The following is a 21,643-nucleotide window of genomic DNA, read 5'->3' as shown; positions in this document are numbered from 1 at the left end:
CCTTTAAAAACAAAAACAGAAACTGCTTAGTGATTCTTCTCCAGAAATATTAATGAAGAGCTTACTGATTCATCATTATATTTTATATTTGAGATAGTAGTAAACATTTATAATTTTTTATTTAGTTATTTATTTTGATATAAAAACATCCATATTTATCATTCAAAAATTTTAAATTCCCAAATTTTAATAAATGAGGTACACAATTTTTTATTTTATTTTTTATAGAGTGGTGATTAAATCAAGACCTAATATAATAAATTATATGGAGTGTAATTATATATAAATACATTTTTTAAGGGGTAAATATTCATTTGCTATTCTGTATTTTATCGAAATACACACTTAGTACTATATATTTATAATAATGATCATTTGATACCATCTATTTGCAATTCGTACCAATTTAGTACCCTACGCTGGAATGTGGTCAATCCACAATTCAATATGTGAGTCGGAGCCCCAACCCGACGAGGCAGCTTTGCTCCAGTTTGTTCGAGGTGGGGCATCAACCCGCCCTACTCCGTTGTTGATTCAAGCGAGGCAAGTCAGTATTTTTTTTTTATATAATCAATAAGTATATAAATTTTATAAATGAAGTATAAATTTGATTTTAATTTTTTTTTTTACAATCAATGATACACGTAAAAGTACATACCTAGTATAAATTTACATGTAATTCTGATTTATGTCTAGTATTATTTGAAAATTATAAATGACATAGTTTATAATAGAATAAAAAATTTAAATGAAGTTTTAAAAAATATATATAAAAAAAACTCAATTACTTTACAACAATTTCAAAAGATATATGATAAAAACTTAAAAAATATATATCTTAAAAATTCATTTAAAAAATAAAATAGAATAAACAGGGTCGGGTAGGACCCACCCCAACTCATCTGAGGCGAGTTTGGCCCGACCAGCTTCAAAACACTTATTTAGTCAGGGCAAAATCTTATCGAGTCAAGGTGGGTCTCTTGCCACTCCTAGTTATAACCATGTTTATTTGAATTTAAATTTGTTATTAGATATTTACCTATTTTGAATTTAGAATAGTGTAACTTCCCTTGATTTTGAGAAAACAATATTTTAGCAAAACTCTTCCATAAATAGGGTTTTAATTGATGTATTGAGTTCACACGAATTACGTTACCAAAACCCTGTAAAACTTCCTACAGCTCACAGCAAAATAACTCTCACTACTAGTTAACACAGACTTGTTTGGACTATGCTTCATTAACAACTAAACTACATACAAAATCTATTTTCTTTTTATTTAATTTGTTCATCCTAAATTGCTTAATTTTTCTTTTTCTATGTTGACGAAAATGTAGTGTCAAGCATAATTATAAAGAGATATTTACTACAAAAATATAAAATTGTTGATAATTACTTAATAATATTTTTTTACACCAAAGATACTGTCAACAAACTTACTGGAACAATAGGTACTTGTAGGGGTGCATACGGATCAGATTTTCGGGTTTCGGGTTCGGGTTTTACGGGTTTCGGGTTGAGAAAAATGGTACCGAAACCGATCCGAAATTTTCGGGTTTCGAGTTTTGGTCAGGTTCAATTTCGGGTTGGGCTGAGCCATTTGTGTTTTGGGCCGAAAAGCCCAATTTTGCAAAATTACCATTTTTTTTTCAAAAATATCTTTATATCCATGAATTGGACAAGCTTGTCTGCAACAAACACAATACACAACCAGATCAGACTTTAACCAGAATATATATATATATATATATCCATGAATATCCATTATTAACTTGTTTATTATCCATGAATATATATATAATCTTAAACTTAAACCAGATCAGACTTTTTATGAATAGAAAATAACTTAGACTTACCATAAGTGAGGGAGAAGAAGGAAGGCTCGGGTCGACTGAACTGGAGCTGAGCTGATGTGAGTGAGGGAGGCAAGCTGGCTGGCGTGCCGCGTGAGTGAGGGAGAGGGAGGCAAGTTGGCTGGCGTGCCACGTGAGTGAGGGAGAAGGAGGCGATCTGGTGGTGGTGGGTGGGTGGCTCTGCTGAGGGAGGCTCGGTTTGCTGAGGGAGGCGTGCCACGTGAGTAAGGTTGAAAGAGAAGAAAAATAAGGTTTACTTTTAGTTTTAGGGTTATCTCATTCTCATATCTGATTTTGATTTTTTTTTTAATGTTCGGTCGGGTTTCAGGTTACACCCGAACCCGAAAGGGTTGAATTTTTAAACCCGAACCCGACCCGATATGTTTCGGGTTCGGGTCGGGTTAAGACCAAAATGGACGGATTTTTCGAAAAAACAGGTTCTCGAGGTTCGGGTCGAGCAGGTTTTGCGGGTTAAATGTTCACCCCTAGGTACTTGGTCGACAAATCTAGTCCAAATACATAATTGGCTGATTGTATTTAATATGTAAAATTAATTTAAAATTATAAAAAATATATATTTAAAAATCTTAAGAAAAAAAATAAAAGTTGTTTTAAAAACATAATCTAAAGTTTAAATTAAAATTTATTTAGTTATTAAAAATATTCAAAATTTAAAGTTAAGCTAAATTAAAACAAATAACTTTATAATTATTTTTACAAGTTAATAAAAATTTAATTCTAATTTTAGTTTTATACCTATAGGTCGGTCCTGGCATAAGCGAGTCAGACCTGTGCCTAGGGCCCCAAATAAAAAGACCTCAATTTTTAAAAATATTATTTTTTTCTATGCAAAAGTTCCTCATAATTTTATAAAAATATCATTATATATATAAATATTGTAAAAATACCAAAATTTTCCTTGAGCCCCCAATGCTCACGGGCATGCCCTGTATACCAAGTTGGACCCTCAATTCTAAGAAATTATGTGGTTCATACGTGTGAATATTTATAAAAAAAAAAAACAAAATTATGCCTACCACACAAAACCAGACAACCATACCTCCATTTATGTTATATAGTTCAGTATAAGTAATCATTTCTATTATATGGTTCAGTATAAGTAATCATTTTGGCCAGTTGAAACTTTCCAAGGCACCCAAGGTGGTGAAAAAACTTAGGTCCATTTTTCTATCTCCAAAGATTAAACTCTTCATTTGGAAGGCTTCCCATAATTGGCTTCCCTCTTTTAGTAACCTTCGTCACCGTGGTATGCATGTTGAGGAGAACTACCCAGTTTGTCTGAGAGACCCTGAGTATAGTTTCCATGCTGTGTGGGGTTGTCCAGATCTAGCCACAATTAGAAATCAGGCATGCGATAACATTAGCCTTCCTTCGTTTCGGCATATGGACATTTATGAGTTTATGATGGAACTTACTGACTCCCTGTGTAACCATGAGTTAGAAAGAATGCTCACAGTGTTATGGAGGATATGGTTCTTTAGAAATAAGTTTGTGAATGAAGGGATTAAGCTCAAAGATGAAATGAGTCCATGTGGGCTCTTGATTACATCTAACGCTATCATTGTGCGAACAACTCTATCGATAACAAAGGATATCAGAATCGTGGTCCTACTACTAGGGAGGCTCAATATTGGGAGGCCCCCCGCTGTTCTTGTGAAGGTCAATTCAGATGCAGCTATTTCTGCTCAAACCAATAAGGTGGGCCTTGGCATGATTATTAGGGATCACCAAAACAATTCTCTTGCTTCAGCGGTCTGGCCTCATTGTGCTACGTTTTCTCATGTTATCGCTGAGGCCATGGGCATTCTGAAGAGCCTTCAAACCTATGAAGAACTGGCTTAAGCATCGTTCTTGAATCTGATTGTCTTTTAGTGGTGCAAGCTATCAACAACAGGACATTAGACTTCGTATCTTGGTTCTATTATTAGGGATATCATTGCCATTTTTAGTAAGTTTATTGTTTTTTCATTCAAATATTGTCCTCGAGTCTCAAACAGTGTGGCTCATTCCTTAGCTAAGTTAGCTTTGTCTGAGGATGAACACATGTTATGGCATCTCGGGCACCCTTATTGCATTAACTCTTATATTCAAGTCGATGGCTATTATTAATGATATCCCCTTGGCACTTTTTTTCCTCTTGAGGTTTTTCCCAAAAAAGTTTAGCTCATGAGGTTTTAACGAGGCCAAGTTTTTCTCAAAAAAACAAGTAATCATTTTGGCCTCACGTTTCTGGCTGCACAAATTCCAGCAAATTGGGGTGTCACTTCTATTCACACTGAAGTTTGTAGTTTGGATACTTAGTAAGGCAGCAAAAACAATTAGTTTACTGCTACGTTAAAACTATTTAAACATATGGGCAGAAAAATTAAATACAAATTAGCATTCTCACCTTCCTCGGGGTCTTATACAGGAATCGAACTTCTTCTCAGCTGTATGAAACATTCTTCTCAGCTGTACGAAACATTCTCATTAAGATCTAGATCAGATCAAAGCAATGCAAGAAGCATACTACTACTACTACAAATATACTAACTCAGAATTCATTCACCGTGTCCCAAGCATCACACCTACTGCATGAGTAAACCGATAAACAATGCTTTAATATTACCAAGTTTGTATCACCTATATCAGTATTTCTCCCATGGTAATGGTGGTAGAATTCAATTGGCAGGTTAGCGACAGAATCATAAGCTCCATTATAAACTTGTGTCCAAATACTTGCTTTCCGAATCATGTCTCCACTAGAGTTCTCATCAAATTTCACCAGAGTTCCCTGATTGTTATCTTTCTGAATTATGCCCTTGTCAGTGATTATTTCTTGTATCGGGTCCAAGATTATAGGTGGCTTACCTAGATTCTACAGCAGTTGCAATGGCACCTTTTGCAGCCTCTGCATCAGCTGCTACGAGTTTGTTGATGTCTAAGTCTTGGTCACACCATATGTATATCCTATCATGCAATACATTAAAGAAAACATATACACGGGAAATATATTGAAAGAAAAGTCAACCACCAAACCTTATTTTTTCAGTTTTTGAATCCTAATTGAACGTAGCTCTTGTAATTTCTCCACAATCAATACCAGCTCCAGCTGAAATATGAAATTAGTAGTCAAACTGAGCATAAGTGAAACAGGGCAGCAATGGCGTTTTGAAAGAAGAAGCTTTTAGTATCTGGTCCAAAATCACTGGATTTGAAAAGTAAGTCAACAAAATCTAACCTCAGATTCTATCCTCTTTCGTTCTTCTTTCGCTTTCAGCATTGTAATGTCCTTCGTCTTCCTGAACTGAGGATTTAAATGACAAAATTAGTAACAGAAAACTTGCAGAAGATTATTCATAAAAAGAATCTGACAAGGTGAACCTGTGCTAACATTAAAAAAATGATACATATGCATAGCAATATAGTCCAACACCTTGTGTTTTGAAATATCCTTGGCAATTTCCCAAGCCCTCCACTCATCAGCTTCTTGATCATCTTGGTCAAACCACTCGTGGTCCTAAGATCATCACAAAGAGAATAAATGAATGTGCAAGAAAAATAAGCAACAAAGGGATATTTATTCTCAGAACAAAGATGTCAAAGTCGGAAGGAAATCTTTCTAACAAGTTCACTAAAAACCATCTTTGCAAGAATTTCTGCAATGCGCTTCCTCTTTCTCTTCCTTCAAAGATTATTTCTTTCCACTTCCGAATTTTATTAGACAACCTAACAGCTGACATATGTCCTCCCATGTGGACATTTCATCCGTTATTATCCTAAACGGTTCAAGTTGAGCTCATAATCCAAAAATAAGAGAATTTGCAGTTTCCACTGAAAGTGATGGTTGAGATTCTATATCAACCCTCCTATTCTCCAAAACTTTCAGAAACCCACTAGCTGAAGCACAATTAGACCCATTAACTACACTACAGACTCTTTACTGCCTTTGATCACCACTAACATTTCAAGTTCTTACTGCTTACCAATAGAAATACGGAACAAACTAAAATAGACCACCAGCATTTACATATAATTTCACCAAGAAGTGTGTTTTGAGTTATATATTAAAAAAAATGTACATTTGTTTTTACAAGACTGAGAGTGGCTTGTAAATCTTTGAGGCGATCACACACATTTGTGGTTTCCTGAAAGGCAATTGACATTGGATGACTAGGTGGCAGCATAGGAAGCCAAGAAGGTCATGCACTAGGTTGAAAGGGAACCAGATTCATGGCGACAAGAATAAAATAACAGTCAGTTATGAACTCTCATTTGCATTGCTATAGGTAGAGAAGTTCATACTAGATGTTATTTCTTTTTCAGCAAGATTCAAACGCATTGTGATGAATTTAAAATACTACAATAATTAAATTTAAACATTACCTTCTAATTCAGCTGTACATCGGAAAGATGATCACAATCCCCTTTAAGTTCCAGTTGCAATTGTCTAATCTCACCAGTGACCTGTACTGCAACTGACGACTTATCATTCTCTTCTAGCAAATCTGTAAACCCCTAGAGGCATTCATACATCTATTGTCAAGTTCATTCATCATTAAGAAGTTAAACACCGAAAACCTAAATAAATAGACAAACGTTTTATAAGCAACTAGCAACAGATTTTGTTAAGAAAAAAAAAAGCAGAAATTAGTCTGCAACTTCTAACATCTAGGCCAAAGTAGAAATCAAAAGGAAGTTAGAATATGAGTTACATTACCATTTCTCTCTCCTGCAAAATTTGAATATTTTGATTCCACCTTACGCTAAATGACATCAGAATAAACATTATGTGTAATTCCATTGCTCAATCAGTCTTGTATAGAGACATGAAGAAATCGTGAATGACTTGATCTTATTAATATATTTTAGTCGTATATATATATATACAAAAGAATAGAAAACAGGAAACTAGAGCTGTAATTCTAATCTATTTCCTAAACTCATGGTTATCCATATATACAAAACATTAAGAGAATATCTCAATAATATTTCAATACCCCCCTCAAGTTGGAGCATAAGGATCATAAATGCCCAACTTGGAAAGAAAAAACTGAAATTGACGGGTCCCCAAAGGCTTGGTAAAGATGTCTGCAAGTTGAACAGTTGTAGGAACATAAGAAGGAAGAATAGTGCCGTCTTGGATAGCATCACGAACAAAGTGACAGTCTGCTTCAATGTGCTTTGTTCGTTCATGGAAGACTAGATTCCGAGCAATATGTAAAGCCGACTGGCTATCACAATATAGCCCAATAGCATCAGTATGTTGAATCCCCAATCTAAGGAGAAGACCCTTCAACCATTTCAATTCACAAGTAAGAGAAGCCATAGAGTGATATTCAGCCTCTACCGAAGAACGTGCCACAGTAGGTTGTTTCTTAGTTTTCCAGGAAATTGGGGAATGACCAAGAAACACAAGCCAACCTGTGAGAGAGCGACGAGTAAGAGGACAAGCTGCCCAATCAGAATCACACCAACCAGTCAAGGAAAGAGAGCTATTAGCACGAAGTAAGATTCCTTGTCCAGGAGAGCCTTTCAAATAGCGAACAACACGCAAGGCGGCTTCCCAATGTTCTTGTCTTGGTTCTTGTAGGAACTGTGATAAAACGTGAACAGAGTGTGCCAAATCAGGACGAGTGACTGTTAAGTAAATCAAACGACCAACCAAACGACGATAAGGTTCAGGAATGGACAAAGAATCTCCTGAAGCATGAGCAAGCCGATGGTTTTGCTCAATGGGAAAAGACGCGGGCTTAGCACCCAGAACACTAGTCTCAGAAATGATGTCAAGAGAATACTTTCGTTGACAAAGAAATATACCATCAGGACTTTGAGCTACCTCAATCCCGAGAAAATATTTAAGAACCCCGAGATCCTTCATATGAAAATACGTGCTTAAATAGTTCTTAAAGATCTTCAAAGCAGCGGAATTATTCCCAGATATAATTAAATCATCAACATACACCAAAACATTGATTTGAGTATCACCCTTAGTATAAGTAAAGAGAATAATCAGCATAGGATTGTAGAAAGCCATACTCTCTTAAAGCAGTGACAAGTTTGGAAAACCAACACCTCAGTGCCTGTTTCAAGCCATATAAGGACTTTTGAAGACGACACACCATATCAGGTTGAGAAGACCCAAAACCAGGAGGAAGCTTTATATAGACTTCTTCATTGAGATCCCCATGCAAAAAAGCATTATGCACATCCATCTAATGCAACTCCTAATTTTTAGATGCTGCAATGGCTAAGAAAGCACGAACAGTGACCATTTTTGCAACAGGTGCAAAAGTCTCGTTATAATCGATCCCGGCAATTTGATGATTACCAAAAACAACCAAACGAGCTTTAAGCCATTCAACACTGCCATCAGAGTTGTACTTTATTTTATAAACCCATTGACTACCAAGAGCACGTTTACCAGGAGGTAATTTTTCCATAGTCCAAGTACCATTATCCTCTAAAGCATGAATTTCTGTGTGCATAGCATGGCGCCATCCTTCATCTGTCATAGCTTCTTTAAATGATTTTGGTTCACAACCTGCAGTAACAGCGGCAAGAAACTACCGATGGCTAGCAGAAAATTTTGCACAGTTAATATAATGTGTTATAGGAAAGGGCATACCTGAGGGAGCTGACTGTAACGTCCTGGATAACCAAGACTGTTACACTGTGTCTTTGAAATAGTGCAAGACTTGCTAATCAAGTCATTTAGTTCGAACTGTGTATCTAATGACACAAACAGATTAGGTTAAAAAGGATTTTGATTATAAACAGTTAAACTTTATTAAAACGGATGTTTGTTACATGGGATTCCAAATCAGGGTTTAAATAACGTAAATACAAAATTCTTAATCACAAATAAATGACCAAGCCACTCTAATGGCAAAATATACGTTTTAGGTTCCCGTTCCTGTACAAATCCTCGACCGTGGTGGCCGAGCAGCTGACAATGTACACCTCACCCCCAGAGCTCTCCAACCCATGGCCAACTTGCCTTACCTGCACCAAGTAGCACCCGTGAGCCGAAGCCCAGCAAGAAAACATAATATCATAACATAATAGCAATAGCAGCTAAACAACTCGCAGATCATAATCCAATAATCACAAAACATTCAAGGCTGTACACTGGTCATTAACCAATAATTCAGCTCCAAACGCTCATTAAATCATAGACAATAATCCACAATAGACACATGTCAAGCAATAACTAGGGTCAATGCCCGCAGGCCGCACCCTCTATTTAAATCACTGCCTTTGGCTCGCTTAGGCCAACTCCAGTGACATGCCCACTGACTCTGGCTAGCTTAACCAAGCTCAGTGATTAATAAGCTATCCTCGGATACCAGTGTCCGAGCCGCGCCATATGCGCAAGTGTGGATTTCGGCACCCTTAGGTCGTTACCACATGTCCACGTGGCATAATGCTACCTTATGACATTCATACGATTATAGGGAACTCTTAGTCCCAACATATTTACATGGTTTATTATGATCACATAACAATACATTCAAATATAGGGAACACTTAGTCCCATCCTATCCACATACACAGGTGCAGTTTTCTTACCTTGATTCCAAGTGCTTTAATTAGAAAGGACGACCCCCGAGCACGATCCATTCCCGAGCCCTAGCTTATTACCTAGTCACAACCAAGATAATGGATTCCATTAATATTCACATATAGGTTTTCATGTACAAAAGTAGCTTCCGGGAAGTCGAATCCCACCAAGCACGGTGGTGAGATTGATCCCGAGCACCCTAGGCTCGATCCCCATACTTTAAAACCTTGAACATTCAAGTATGCGTCTAAGGGTTGCGGCCCCTAAAGCTTAGCCGCGGCCCTGCCCTCAAAACAGAACCAAGGCCCTCCCTGAAAGAAGACACGCGCCGCGGCCCTTGCCTTGGGCGCCGCGGCGCTCCCCCTTGGCCGAGCCCTTCTGGCTCATCTTCATCCTAGGGCCGCAGCGCTCTAGAACAGAGTCGTGGCCCTTCCCTTCGAACCCAGAATTTCCACCATTCCCAACCTCCAAACCTCACCCAAAATCATACCAAAGCTCCCTATTTTAATATCAATCATTCCCAACACTCTTATCATAACTTAAACAGCATAATTCAACAGAATTACAACCCAACAACCTACTAGAACCCCATCTCCAACTTCTAAAACTCAAGAACCTCAACACCCAAACCAACCATTCAAACTCAGATTAAAACCACTAAACCATGAATTGAAACTTACCTCTTCTGCTGAACCACTTCACCAAGCCAAAAACCAAGCTAATTCCCAAGCTTTCCTCCTTAGTTCTGTCTTTAAACATCAAAACCATGTTTACCTCAAAACCCAACCAAAACCCAGAATTTATAATCACAGAAAAGAAGATTCAATGCTTACCTCAGTGTTGATTCTATTCCTTGGATGATTCTTGAACTAAGCCCCAAAGATCCAGCCTCAATTTCCAGAAATTCCCAACTTGTTTCCATTTAGATTTCAGTGTCCCTTTTTGCCTTGTTTTTCCTTAAGAGAGAGTAGAGTATGGAGCTGAGAAAGAGTCAGTTTATTTTCCTCTAAGGGTTTCCTTAAGTTTATCTTATCTGCTAAGTTAATTCCCAAGGCTCGGGGTGCCGGAACCGTCCCCGAGGCCAAAACAGTAAAATTCCCCAATATTCCCGCCTAGACTTTCTAACCTCGAATATATCTCCATATATTTATTTTCATAACCCGATAGTCTAAATAACTACCCGATACCTATAATATCCCTGACTTATCCAAAATCAACTATTAAACCCCTTTGTGACTTCTCCCGCTATCAAGCTCTAGGATCGCCTCGTGCCGAAAGATACAAACACACACATATGCATATATATATCCACCTATCCACATAATAATGTGGTCTCAACAGTTTATCACACACATTCACATATATGCCCTAGCTGGCCGAAATTACAATTACGCCCTTACCATCCAAACAGGGCCCGCATTACTTATCCAATATCCATATTCATGCTTTCTTACCATTAATTCTCTTAACCTCCAATTATGCCCTCCCGGCACACTAATCAAGGCCCTTAAGCCTTAATAGTAATTTTGGGTCGTTACAACTATCCCCTCCATATAATAATTTCGTCCTCGAAATTTACTTGAACATGTCAGACAGTAAACCTCATACCTCTAACTAAAATTCCCAAGAACCAATGCCTTTATTCTTGAGCTTCGATAATACCCAAACAAGAGTAACCATATCACTTCATATGATCTCAACTGTTAACTATACCTCCTTTAACTTTTACTCGCACACCAGATCCGCTGTAATTCCAAAGTCTATTAATTCTCAACAATCTCTTCATTGATCTATTCTCAATGCCGGAAATACTTATGAATCATCACCCTTACCAGAGTAAGATCAGCTCATAGGCCCTCGACCAAACCCTTGTTACGATCTTAGAACTCTTGTCGAATCGGGAGTTAAATTTCCCCTTCCTTCCCAACTATCATGCTCTTTCTTGCTGTCTAACTCAGAGAGATACAAATCTCTCAATCCTTTACTTCGCATGGTATTCCTTGCTTTTATCTTACTAGGTTCTATGCCATATCATTTTAGCTATACTCCAGCATCCAATATCGTGACTGTCACATCCCAAATGTTGCACATTCAATGCCTAATCCCTTAACATAATTGTTAAGCCCTTAGGTTGCTATCTTATCCACAATTAATCAGCAATTCCAGATTCCCACTTTATTTCCTTCGTTCTCTGGTCCCTTTCCAAAACTCAGAAAGTTATGGAGTCTCAATTTAACGTTATCAATGCTCTACTGCATTACTAATTAAGCAAATCAAATTATGCCATCTCACTCAGCTGAGTTACAACTTTTTCTCTGTTCAATCACCTTATTTACAGTCTAGTGTGGTCCATTCCTATGGCCCACCATCATATCATTTTACCTTTCAATATTCGTGCATCCCAGATTCTACTGTCAGCTAAACCTCTCGATACAACAAACCCTAGGAGATGAAACGACATCCACCTATAGTTCCCATCTCCACACCAAATTCTTTGTGGACCATTCATCCGGTCCTTGAACCTTATATTGTATTATACCCATAGGGTTCTTCCCTGTTTCCACAGAACCATCACTCTGGATTCCATTATCCAAAGAAAACGTATATGATCACCACCACACACTATTACTTTACCCATCTCAATCGTTACCTTATCCATTCCGTGATAAACTGTGGCGTTCCTTTTTAACTGACACATACCTTCCAGGTAAGAGATCCGCCTCTAACTAGATCTCCTCCTCGTACAGTCGAGGACTTCTAACATCAACCATCCATCTACTGCGTTCCATTAAATTTTAATCTCAAGATTATCTTTCTTACTAATAACCAACACTTAAGTACCTTATGCTATGCATAAACTGTCAACTTAACGTTCCGTGCATATCAACCATGTTTCCATTCTTTTACCTCCCGCGATGCCCAACCCATCCTCGCGTCAGCCTGAGCCTGGGCGTGCCCTACCTGTGATACACCCTCACAGTTTCATATCCTTATCATAGGTTAGGTCCTTTACGCTATCCCTCTATACCTAGCCATATTACACATATTCCTGCATCACCAAGTACCAATCAATTCTTACCTTCTCTTCTGAACTCTGATTTGACACTACCCATTCAGTCTAACTTTAAGTTTTTACTGTTCTTCCCATCTCTGGTGTAGTTGTCCGTGGAAATACTTATGTGACAGATGACGCACTTGCCAGTCTTGTTACGCTTCATGTTCCTCAGACATTCTTCATTAGCTCCTTCGTGGCTTCAAATCAAATCTTCTCATACCTGTCCCTTTTTCTTGTAGCTCTACTCTGAGTACCTCTGGCGAAACCCAAACTGACACTTCGTAGAACCTTACCTGTAACCTTGCTTCCTTGGTGCTAACGTCTTCAGCATAATAGTCGTTCGCTTTTCATTTCTATCTAGGAGTAGTCCGATATATACCGCTCGTGAACTTGGAAGGAACTAGTCCACACCGTTCTTATATTCTCTGCTTGAAGAACTTACCCGTGCTGCTGAAGCTTAAACCAATTTGGAATCTTTGTCACCAACTCCTCACACTCTACTCGATACAAGTAAAAATTCCTGAAATGTCTCTTTCCTTGATCCCCAATTGGTAATAACCAGATCACAGATCAATTCCTGGAGACATTGTCCCGTCTTGTACCCAGCCTTAAAAATTTTCATTCTTAACCGACGATACCAACAATTCCCGCTATACAATGCTCTATCTGATTCAAGGTCAAACTTCTTCGGCTACCTCAGTAATTCTTTCTATCGAGCTATAATCGTCTTCCATAATGCTTTTAATATCAAACCTATTCGTAGTACAGTCTTGAAGTGTACCCATTCCTTCTCTATACCCATCTGAATTCCTACTAGTCAGCTTAGTTTCCATTCAGTCAAATTATTAGCTTCCAGGTGATATCCCCTACAATCCATGGTTACCTCTTAGCAGATTAACTCTCACACTCTGACTCATGTTGAAGCTTCCATACAACGAGCTCTATTGCTCTCACTACAAATCTATTAATTACTTGTATCCCAAATCCTCTGCTAGAAATTTCCAATTCCTCCCCAATAAATACTACTTTCTTTAGCCTTTCGCACTGTACCCTTAAGGCATACTTCCTATGCCTGAACCTTTCTTGAAAGGCACCCAACACTGAATTCTTCCAGCTAGTTATGTAACCAAAATCATAACTATCTAACACTAGTCAATTTCAAGAAACTAGCCTCGAGCTTCAGATGTAACAAGGCATCCCAGTCTTCCTTTCCCTCACCATAAGAAAGACCACCCTAACACATAAAGTTGGCTGAAATGCAGCCATTGGCAGGAATGAAAATCAACCAAGAGAGACAATGTCAAGTCAAGACTCTAATTTATCATAGTAAGGCAAGTAACGATGCTAAAACTATCCAAACAGAAGCCTAGTTTCACAAACTTTGTTTGTTGGTCTTCTTATCAATTTTTTTTTTTTTTTGACAAAATCTTCTTATCTCATTTTGAATCGTAGAAATGGAGAGAAAGTGAGTACGGAACGAAGACAAACCTTGTTCTTTGATTCTAGAGAGAGAAAGAGCCTCGAAATCAAATGAAAGAAATGGAAAGGAGAAGAATGAACAATAGCCTTAGAACGCTCTCTCCAACTCGAATTATTATGTCTTTCAGAGGATTTTCCTAGGAAAAAAAAAAAAAGCGGGACGTGGGGAGTGGAGAGATACGAACATTTTCTAAAATATATTTTGGTTGAATTATATGATTTTTAAAAGATTATTTTTATATATACTTTCTCTTTTTTTTAATCTCCACCCTCTTTAATAAGTTTATAATTTTTTTCTAAAAAAAAAACTGATATAAAGTTACTCATTAGCAAACAATTTTTTTTTTAAAAATAAATAAATCTTTTCCCATCACTTAAATTTATTATTACAAAAATATGATTACACTATTTTACTACAATTTTATTTGTTTCAATACCAATTTACATTCTCTCATTTAATAAATATCAAAAAAAAAAAAAAATTCAATAGACAAACTCATACAAAATTATTTCAATATTAAAATAATCCTGCTCTAATTACATAAAATATATAAAAAAAATTAAAAATTAATATTTAATATTATTTTTTTAAAAAAATAAAATCCTAACTTAAGAAAAAAAATAATCAAATATTTTAAATAACTAAAAACCTAAAAAAACTGTTATAAATAAAATCAATTTATTTTTTGCTTAAAGCATTGTATTGTTAAATGTCAAACAACCAATTTTTCATTTTTTGATGTTTAAGATTTAAAAATTATTAAATTATGTCAAACAATTAAAAATTCTTAGACTAAAGTAACTTTTTTAAAGTTTAATAATTTTAAATGGCTAAATACTAAAGTATCAATTTTCAACTTTTCATGGTGTTTAAAACCCAATAATACTAATCTGCAAAATGCTAAAAGGGTCAACTTTTCAAGTTTTGCGTTTAAAGTAGAAGAATTTTGATTTATTAAATGATTATAACTTAATAAGTAATAAGGTAATTTGATGAGTTTCAATAGTTTATTAAAAATCACAATAATAATAAATAAAAAAGTCCTTAAAAAACTAATTGATTTGGAAAAAATTATTATTAAAATCTAAATCTAATTTTTTAAAAAAGCTTTTAGTTGAATGAAATATTCTTTTTTTCTTTTTCTTTTTTTCAATGGTTGAATGAAATATTCACAGAAGGGTATGGATCGAAACTTGAAAATCTAATCAGATAAGGGACAGAAATAAAATATAAAAATAATGTCAGAAGTGGGATTTGAACCCACGCCCTCGTAAGAGGACCAGAACTTGAGTCTGGCGCCTTAGACCACTCGGCCATCCTGACTTGTTGTTAAGTCTTTCTATAATTAACTATAACAATGTTAAACTAAGAATGTGCGTAGTTCTAAGACTTGTTTGTGAAACGAAATTGTTTCAAACTGACGACTTTGGGGTCTAAATTTTCATATTCGTTTTTGGGATAACTTGCCACTAAATATTGAAATTTTTTTATTTTTTCCACCCCCTAATAATTCATGACAGCATATGTTGGACATTGTTCTAATTCAAGTGAAACACTTGCTTTTTAAAAAAATAAAAAATCATTGAGAATGATATGCCAGAGAGATTTGGGTTGTATTCCCTTACATTGTGAATAAACAAAGCCTCAGGGGGCTCATTTATATTGGTAGTATTTTGTGTCATGTATACAAACATGTTGAAAGTCCCTCTTTTTTCTCTAGCTTTTTCTTTACTCAAAGATGAAACATTGAGGGACGAATAAGCGAAGGCAAAATGGATCATTTGATTAGTTATACTTGTACACTTCAATTTTGATGAAACTTTCAATCTGATTTCATTGCCATTAATTTGATCATTATGTATTGCCTCTAAATTTGTTTGAGTAGTACCTAAGTATAAAAGATGTTGCATAAAAGGAATCTGTATTAGTACACAAGTTATTGACATTGTACTTTACAGAAATGCATACTTTTTTTTAGCCCCACAGTGTTTTCTGCAGCAAAACAAATTAATCAGAGGAGATTTAAGATTCATGTAAGTCACCCCTCATTTTAATAATTGGATTAATAAACTAATCATTATTAAAAAATATGGCTCCTACTTCATAATGAGACATCAACATATTCCAAATAAGGTAACTGCTTAGGTTGGTTTTGATAAATGCCTCCAACATTGTTACAAAACAGCCAGGCATCTTCTAACTCCTCCAGGTACTTTGAGTTAACAACTGCAATACAATTTTGAAAATTTGTTAAAACAAAGAAGACTTGGAAATGTGATTCGGACAAGCACAAGAAGATAGCCTCACTCAGAAAGTCAGAAACATTTCTAATCATTGCAACTAGAACCTTCAACTTTTCCAATATCTATCATTGATGTAAAACAGTCATCTTCAATATCTATAACACGTGAATCTAGTCCTATCACATATCAAGTAATGTTGTCTACCTAGAGTTTGGCTTAGAAAATATAGCCAGAACACTTTAATGAAGATTTGAAAGTAAAACCAAACTTTTATGAAACTTGAAACTACACCATCATTTTATAGATCGTAATTAGACCAAGACTTTGAAAATTGCATATCACTCACAGACCAGATGAACAGAATAGCAGCCAATGGGGAAAAAATGGTTATGAATAATTGTATAAAGTGAAGTATTCGTACAAGGAGAAGTAATGTTATCATGCAACTCAGTTAGTCATAACCAACTCGACTGTAACATTAGTAAAACACCATTTGTTCTCAAGAGATAACAATTATATACATACAAAAGTGAGCTGAGTGAGCACTATTAGGAAGGTTTTAATAAATAAAAAGTCGGGTTTGACCTGCCTGTTCCCAGAAGATTTTCAGGGTGGGGCGGGTACATCAAAGAGGTACATGGTTGTCCTGCACTAGACCTTGAAGCCTTTTTTAAAAGCAAAGAAAGACATCTCTGTTTGTGAAGATTTGAAAATCAGTAGCTTTGCTATGTTAAGCATAATGTTTAGAGCTTCCAAAAAATTAAAATAGAAATGATATGCTTCGGTAATTACCAAGAAGCATCATGTGTTCTGAGCTCAGCTCCCACTTATTTGCTAGTAACCATAAAGCCAAGCCTTAAGTTCATACTCTGCATGTGTAGGTAACGAATTATGCAAACAAGCATAAGCTGGCAGACAAAAAATAACAACACAAGAGCAAAGGTAAAATAAAAAAGTTACCTGAAGAGCCAATCAAATTAGAAAATCCCAGTTGCATTAAGTTTTGACTACAGCAAATTGCAGTGCTAAGTACCAATATCATTAGTAAACTGAATACATGGAATGTGACGAATCTTGGCCCACTCTCTTCCTGTCTCCCTTTGGCAACTTTCTTCAAGTTTTGGTGAATGCTCTATGATCAAATGCTTTAATGGCGTTGCCTTGAGAAAGTTCGGCAATGCTTCTAGATTCCAGCAATTGTTAAGCAACAAGAATTCAAGACGAGGCATTATTCTCAAAGAACTATCAACTCTCCACCCTGGAATTCCAACCCATTCATGTAGTAATGTTGTTCGTTTCAAAACAAGTCGTTTCAATTTTGGAAACAAAGCAACTGAGTGTCTTAATCCATTGTCATGACTTGTTCCTTCGCCACTGTCATCATTAGTTTCCCTTCCCAAAAATTCAGGCCCCAGTCTTCTTAAACTTTCCAAGAGCAATATCTCAAGTGATTCAAGGAATGGGAGCTTACCGCAAGGAGGAATCGTTTCACAGTTTGGGCAAAAATCCAAGACTAGCTTCTTCAAGTTGATTAATGACAGCATCCAACTAGGGAAAATGACACTTCCAAAGTAATTGTAAATCAACAGATGTTTTAAATTAGAATGTGGTTGTAAAGCTTCAAGAACGTTCTTTTGAATTTCCATGTCTCCATCTTCACCACTCATAAAAATGAGCTTCAAAGCAAGGAGATTCGATTTGTGGTTTAGCTGAGCATGAACAGCCTCCCCAATGTGTTCCTCCACACCCAATCCATTCAAAGAAATATCACGAAGATCGTCTAAGTGTCTCAAATCTTGTAACTGAAACATTTCAATGTTGTCGCTGATATATGTGTCCTTCAACGTTTGAAGATTACTCAACCTGCCAATTCCCTTTGGTAAAGATTGTAAACTAATAGAAAAGACATAAAGATGCCTTAAGTTCATCAGTTTTGCAACCTCTTCTGGTAAGTTTTCAAGACCAGTATTGTAGAGTCGCAAAGTTCGTAGATTATACAAATCACCCACTGTGCTAGGTAAGTACCTCAATTCAATGTTTTCAGATAAATCTAGATATCTCAAATATATCAATTCACTGATATTTTCTGGAATTTCTCTGATAGCACAATGACTCAAATTTAGAGTCCTGAGGTTCCGTAGCCTGCCAATTCCTCTAGGCAATGAACTCAGGCTGAGTGAAGAGACATACAGATATCTTAAGTTACTTAGTTTTGCTACCTTTTCAGGTAACTTCTCAAGACCACACTGGACAAGTCTTAGAGTCTGCAAATTACACAAATTACCAATTGTGCTAGGCAGCTTCTTCAAATCTCGGTTATGAGATAAATTGAGATATCTCAAATGTAATAATTTGCCAATATTCTCCGGGAGTTCTTTGATGGAGCAGCTACTCAAATTCAATGTCCTAAGACGTGTCAAATAGGAAAACAGATCAGAGTTTATGGTGGAAACGTATGGACCCAAAACTACAAAAGTGCGCAAAGTTTTTTTCTTCAAAACTGAAACCGGGATATAGGCTGAAGGAAGCACCAAGACCAAATGTCGAGCATTCAAGTCCATTCTCTTTCTGGCACAATCTATTGTTACGATGGAGTATTCATTCAAAGTGAGAAATTGTGCAAAATCATGCACTATATCATGCATCTTGCATGAAATAATACTCCCTTCAGAATCATATGAAAAATCTTGGAAAAACGACCGCATTGCTAAGCTTTCAAAACACTTCCGACCTACAAATTCCTCCTCCTCATTTTTCTTCAGACTTAAATAACCTTGAGCCATCCATTGTTGAATCAAATCATCTTTGTCAATCTCAACATCTTTTGGAAAAATGGCACAATAAGAGAAACAACATTTTTCAATGGGAGATAAATCATAATAGCTTACTAAAAATGCTGAAAAAAGCTTGTCTTTCACCTTTTCTATTTCCCACATCTCACTTTCCAACACACTCAACCACTCTTCTTTTGTTTTCTTGACTCGCAAGAGGCTGCCTAAGCTCTTCGCAGCAAGAGGCAAGCCCTTGCACTTACTCGCAATCTCTTTGCCAATTTGTTTCAAATCTTCTCGCTCTTCCTGAGTCTTCCCAAAAAATGCAATTTCGCTAAACAACAGCCAACAATCCTCTTCAGACAACTTTTCCATACAAATCAAGTGTGAGTCTCCCATCATCTTCGCAACTTCCTCATTTCGTGTGGTTATTACAATCTTGCTTCCAGGCGCACAATGCTTCAAGCTCTGTTCTAAGGGTTCCCATTTTAAATAGTCATCAGTCCACACATCATCTAAGACAAGAAGAAACTTCTTGTTCTTGATACATCTAAGGAAAACCCGCATTAAAGATTCCAACCCCAAAATCAATGGGGCCTCCCCATCAACTTGTTCAATGATTGAATTTGCAATCTTGGCCTCATCAAACGGTTGAGAAACACACTCCCACATCCTCTCCTCCCCAAAATGAGCCTTGACCTTATCATCATTAAAGACTTGTTTAGCTAGAGTAGTCTTTCCAATTCCTCCCATCCCTACAATAGGAATGATTTCAAGGTGGCCCTTTTCATCTAGGCCACTCCCGGACAACAAACGACTAACCAAAACCTCCTTCAACTCATCTTGACCATACACCTTAGGCACATCAACCATTGAAGTACTATTTGGTCGAATAGCCTCATCAAGACTGCTACTCGCTACATTAAAATTGAAAGACTCTTTTCTAATTCTAATGCTCTCCAATCTCCCATTTAAGTTCTCAATCTTCCGACCAATCTTACGGCGGCGACCCGGTTCAGAAATAAGATTACCACATTGAAAGCAAGAGAAGTTGACTGAAAAAAGTACCTTCTTTTTGCCAGAGGATCCATTTTCAACCACTACTCCGTTAATCTCTTCTTTCTCAAACTTTAAGCTGAAAATGGCGGTGACCCACTCGTCAAGCACGTCGTCCATGTCGTATGAGACGTCTTTGAGCTCGTCTAGCCATAGCCTCACCGCATCTTCTTTCATTTTTCTCTTCTCTGCGTCTTTGAGTACGGTTTGAATGGCTTCGAGGTTTCTTCTAAGGTTTTCGACTTCACCGTCAACTCCCATAACTAGCCTAACCTCTTGTTTCGCTTGCTCATAACTGATTGAACACAGCTGGTTTAGGACTGCTGAAACTAGCGCATCCGCCATGGTTGGACTCGGGTGAGCTGAGAACGACTACAGAAAGAGGAAATACAAGTGGGTTTGTATGTATTTATATATAATGGCTGAGGCTAAACAAGTGGCGAATGAGCTTCCAAGTTGGAGAAAGGATGAACAAAAGGAAGGCTTCCTTTATGGTTATGGAGATATGTCTTCTTTGTTTGACCATCGATTTTGATCGATTGGGAAAGCTATTAGCTGGATTCACTTTGTTTTCAATTACATGGAATCTCGTATATTTCAATTCAATTAAATTAAAATAAACTAAATAAAAAATAGCAATAATTATTAATTTTAAAGAGTATGAACTTTAATTAAGTTATAAAATATATAAATTCATAATTCATAAAAATATTATTTTATCAACATTTATTATATATATTATTATTTATAATAAATTTTAAAAATGCAAGATTTTGTTTAAAAGTTGATCAAGATAAAATATTATGGTAATACTTAAAAAAATATATTTAATTAATTAAAAATTTGACAATTAAATATAAAATATGTTTAGTAACTCTATTTTTATTTATTATTTTTTAAAATTTTAAAAATTTTGAAAATAAAATTTTTTCACTTTCAAAATATTTTTAAACAATTTTTTATTTTATTTTTCTTTTCTTCAAATCAACATCTCATATTGTTAAATAAAAATAAAAATTATCAAACGCGTTTATTATTTTTTGTTTTTAAAAATAAAAATAAAAAATAGTTACTAAACATATTTTTATTTTTAAAAAATAAAGAAATAAAAATAAAATAATATTTCTATTTTTGTGTTTAAAAAATTCAAAAACAAAAATTTTACCAAACGTACCTTATATTTTTATAGTTTTCATTTAATATAAGTGCATGGCATTGTAATTATAGACATTTACAAAAATAAAACATGAAAGCACGAGTGTCAAATGTAATTTTCTAGTTCATTTAAAAAATATATTATTTTAGAAGTAACTTTATATAGAAAAAAATTGTATATTTGGACTAAAAGTAAAATGATTTGTTATATTTCAATCTTTGGTACTATATAATGATATATTTATAATAACAAATCAATGATATAGTGGATATTATATTAATATCCCAAATTTTATAAGAATATTTACACGTCATCTTCTTTTTAAATTTTATTCATAAAAAGGTATATAGTACATGAGATAATGATATATGCACTAAAATTACGTAACAAAACATTATACGAGTGACATTGTTTTTTAAAGGGAAATTTGGGTAATTATGCATTATTTGGGTCCCATAACAAAAA

At 35.7% G+C, this 21,643-nt stretch overlaps 2 protein-coding genes, 1 non-coding gene and 1 pseudogene across 5 annotated transcripts; all 4 read right to left on the bottom strand.

Moving 5' to 3' along the window:
- Positions 1–4,643: 4,643 nt before the first annotated feature.
- LOC133781844 (U11/U12 small nuclear ribonucleoprotein 59 kDa protein-like) lies at positions 4,644–6,067 on the bottom strand (annotated as a pseudogene).
- A 791-nt stretch (positions 6,068–6,858) lies between these two features.
- Positions 6,859–7,890, bottom strand: LOC133784818 (uncharacterized mitochondrial protein AtMg00810-like). The gene has a single exon (XM_062224090.1). It carries the CDS (start codon positions 7,888–7,890, stop codon positions 6,859–6,861), a length of 1,032 nt encoding a protein of 343 aa, XP_062080074.1.
- Positions 7,891–15,191: 7,301 nt separating this feature from the next.
- TRNAL-CAA (transfer RNA leucine (anticodon CAA)) lies at positions 15,192–15,275 on the bottom strand. The gene has a single exon. It is a non-coding gene; the product is annotated as a tRNA-Leu (tRNA).
- Positions 15,276–15,856: 581 nt separating this feature from the next.
- LOC133781842 (putative disease resistance protein RGA1) lies at positions 15,857–20,564 on the bottom strand. Of its 3 annotated transcripts, none has more exons than XM_062220937.1 (4): positions 17,156–20,564; positions 16,988–17,064; positions 16,781–16,887; positions 15,857–16,178 (listed from the first exon to the last, which is right to left on the bottom strand). In XM_062220937.1, exon 1 carries the CDS (start codon positions 20,365–20,367, stop codon positions 17,221–17,223), a length of 3,147 nt encoding a protein of 1,048 aa, XP_062076921.1. In that variant the 5' UTR covers positions 20,368–20,564; the 3' UTR covers positions 15,857–16,178; positions 16,781–16,887; positions 16,988–17,064; positions 17,156–17,220. The 3 variants fall into 3 exon arrangements, with proteins under 3 accessions (XP_062076921.1, XP_062076922.1, XP_062076923.1); XM_062220938.1 differs by having other exon boundaries at positions 16,781–16,860; XM_062220939.1 differs by lacking the exon at positions 16,781–16,887.
- Positions 20,565–21,643: the final 1,079 nt, after the last annotated feature.

This window comes from Humulus lupulus, chromosome 6 (assembly GCF_963169125.1).
Source record: "Humulus lupulus chromosome 6, drHumLupu1.1, whole genome shotgun sequence".
Taxonomy (NCBI): Eukaryota; Viridiplantae; Streptophyta; class Magnoliopsida; order Rosales; family Cannabaceae; genus Humulus; species Humulus lupulus.
This window is presented reverse-complemented; position numbering and strand designations above follow the sequence as displayed.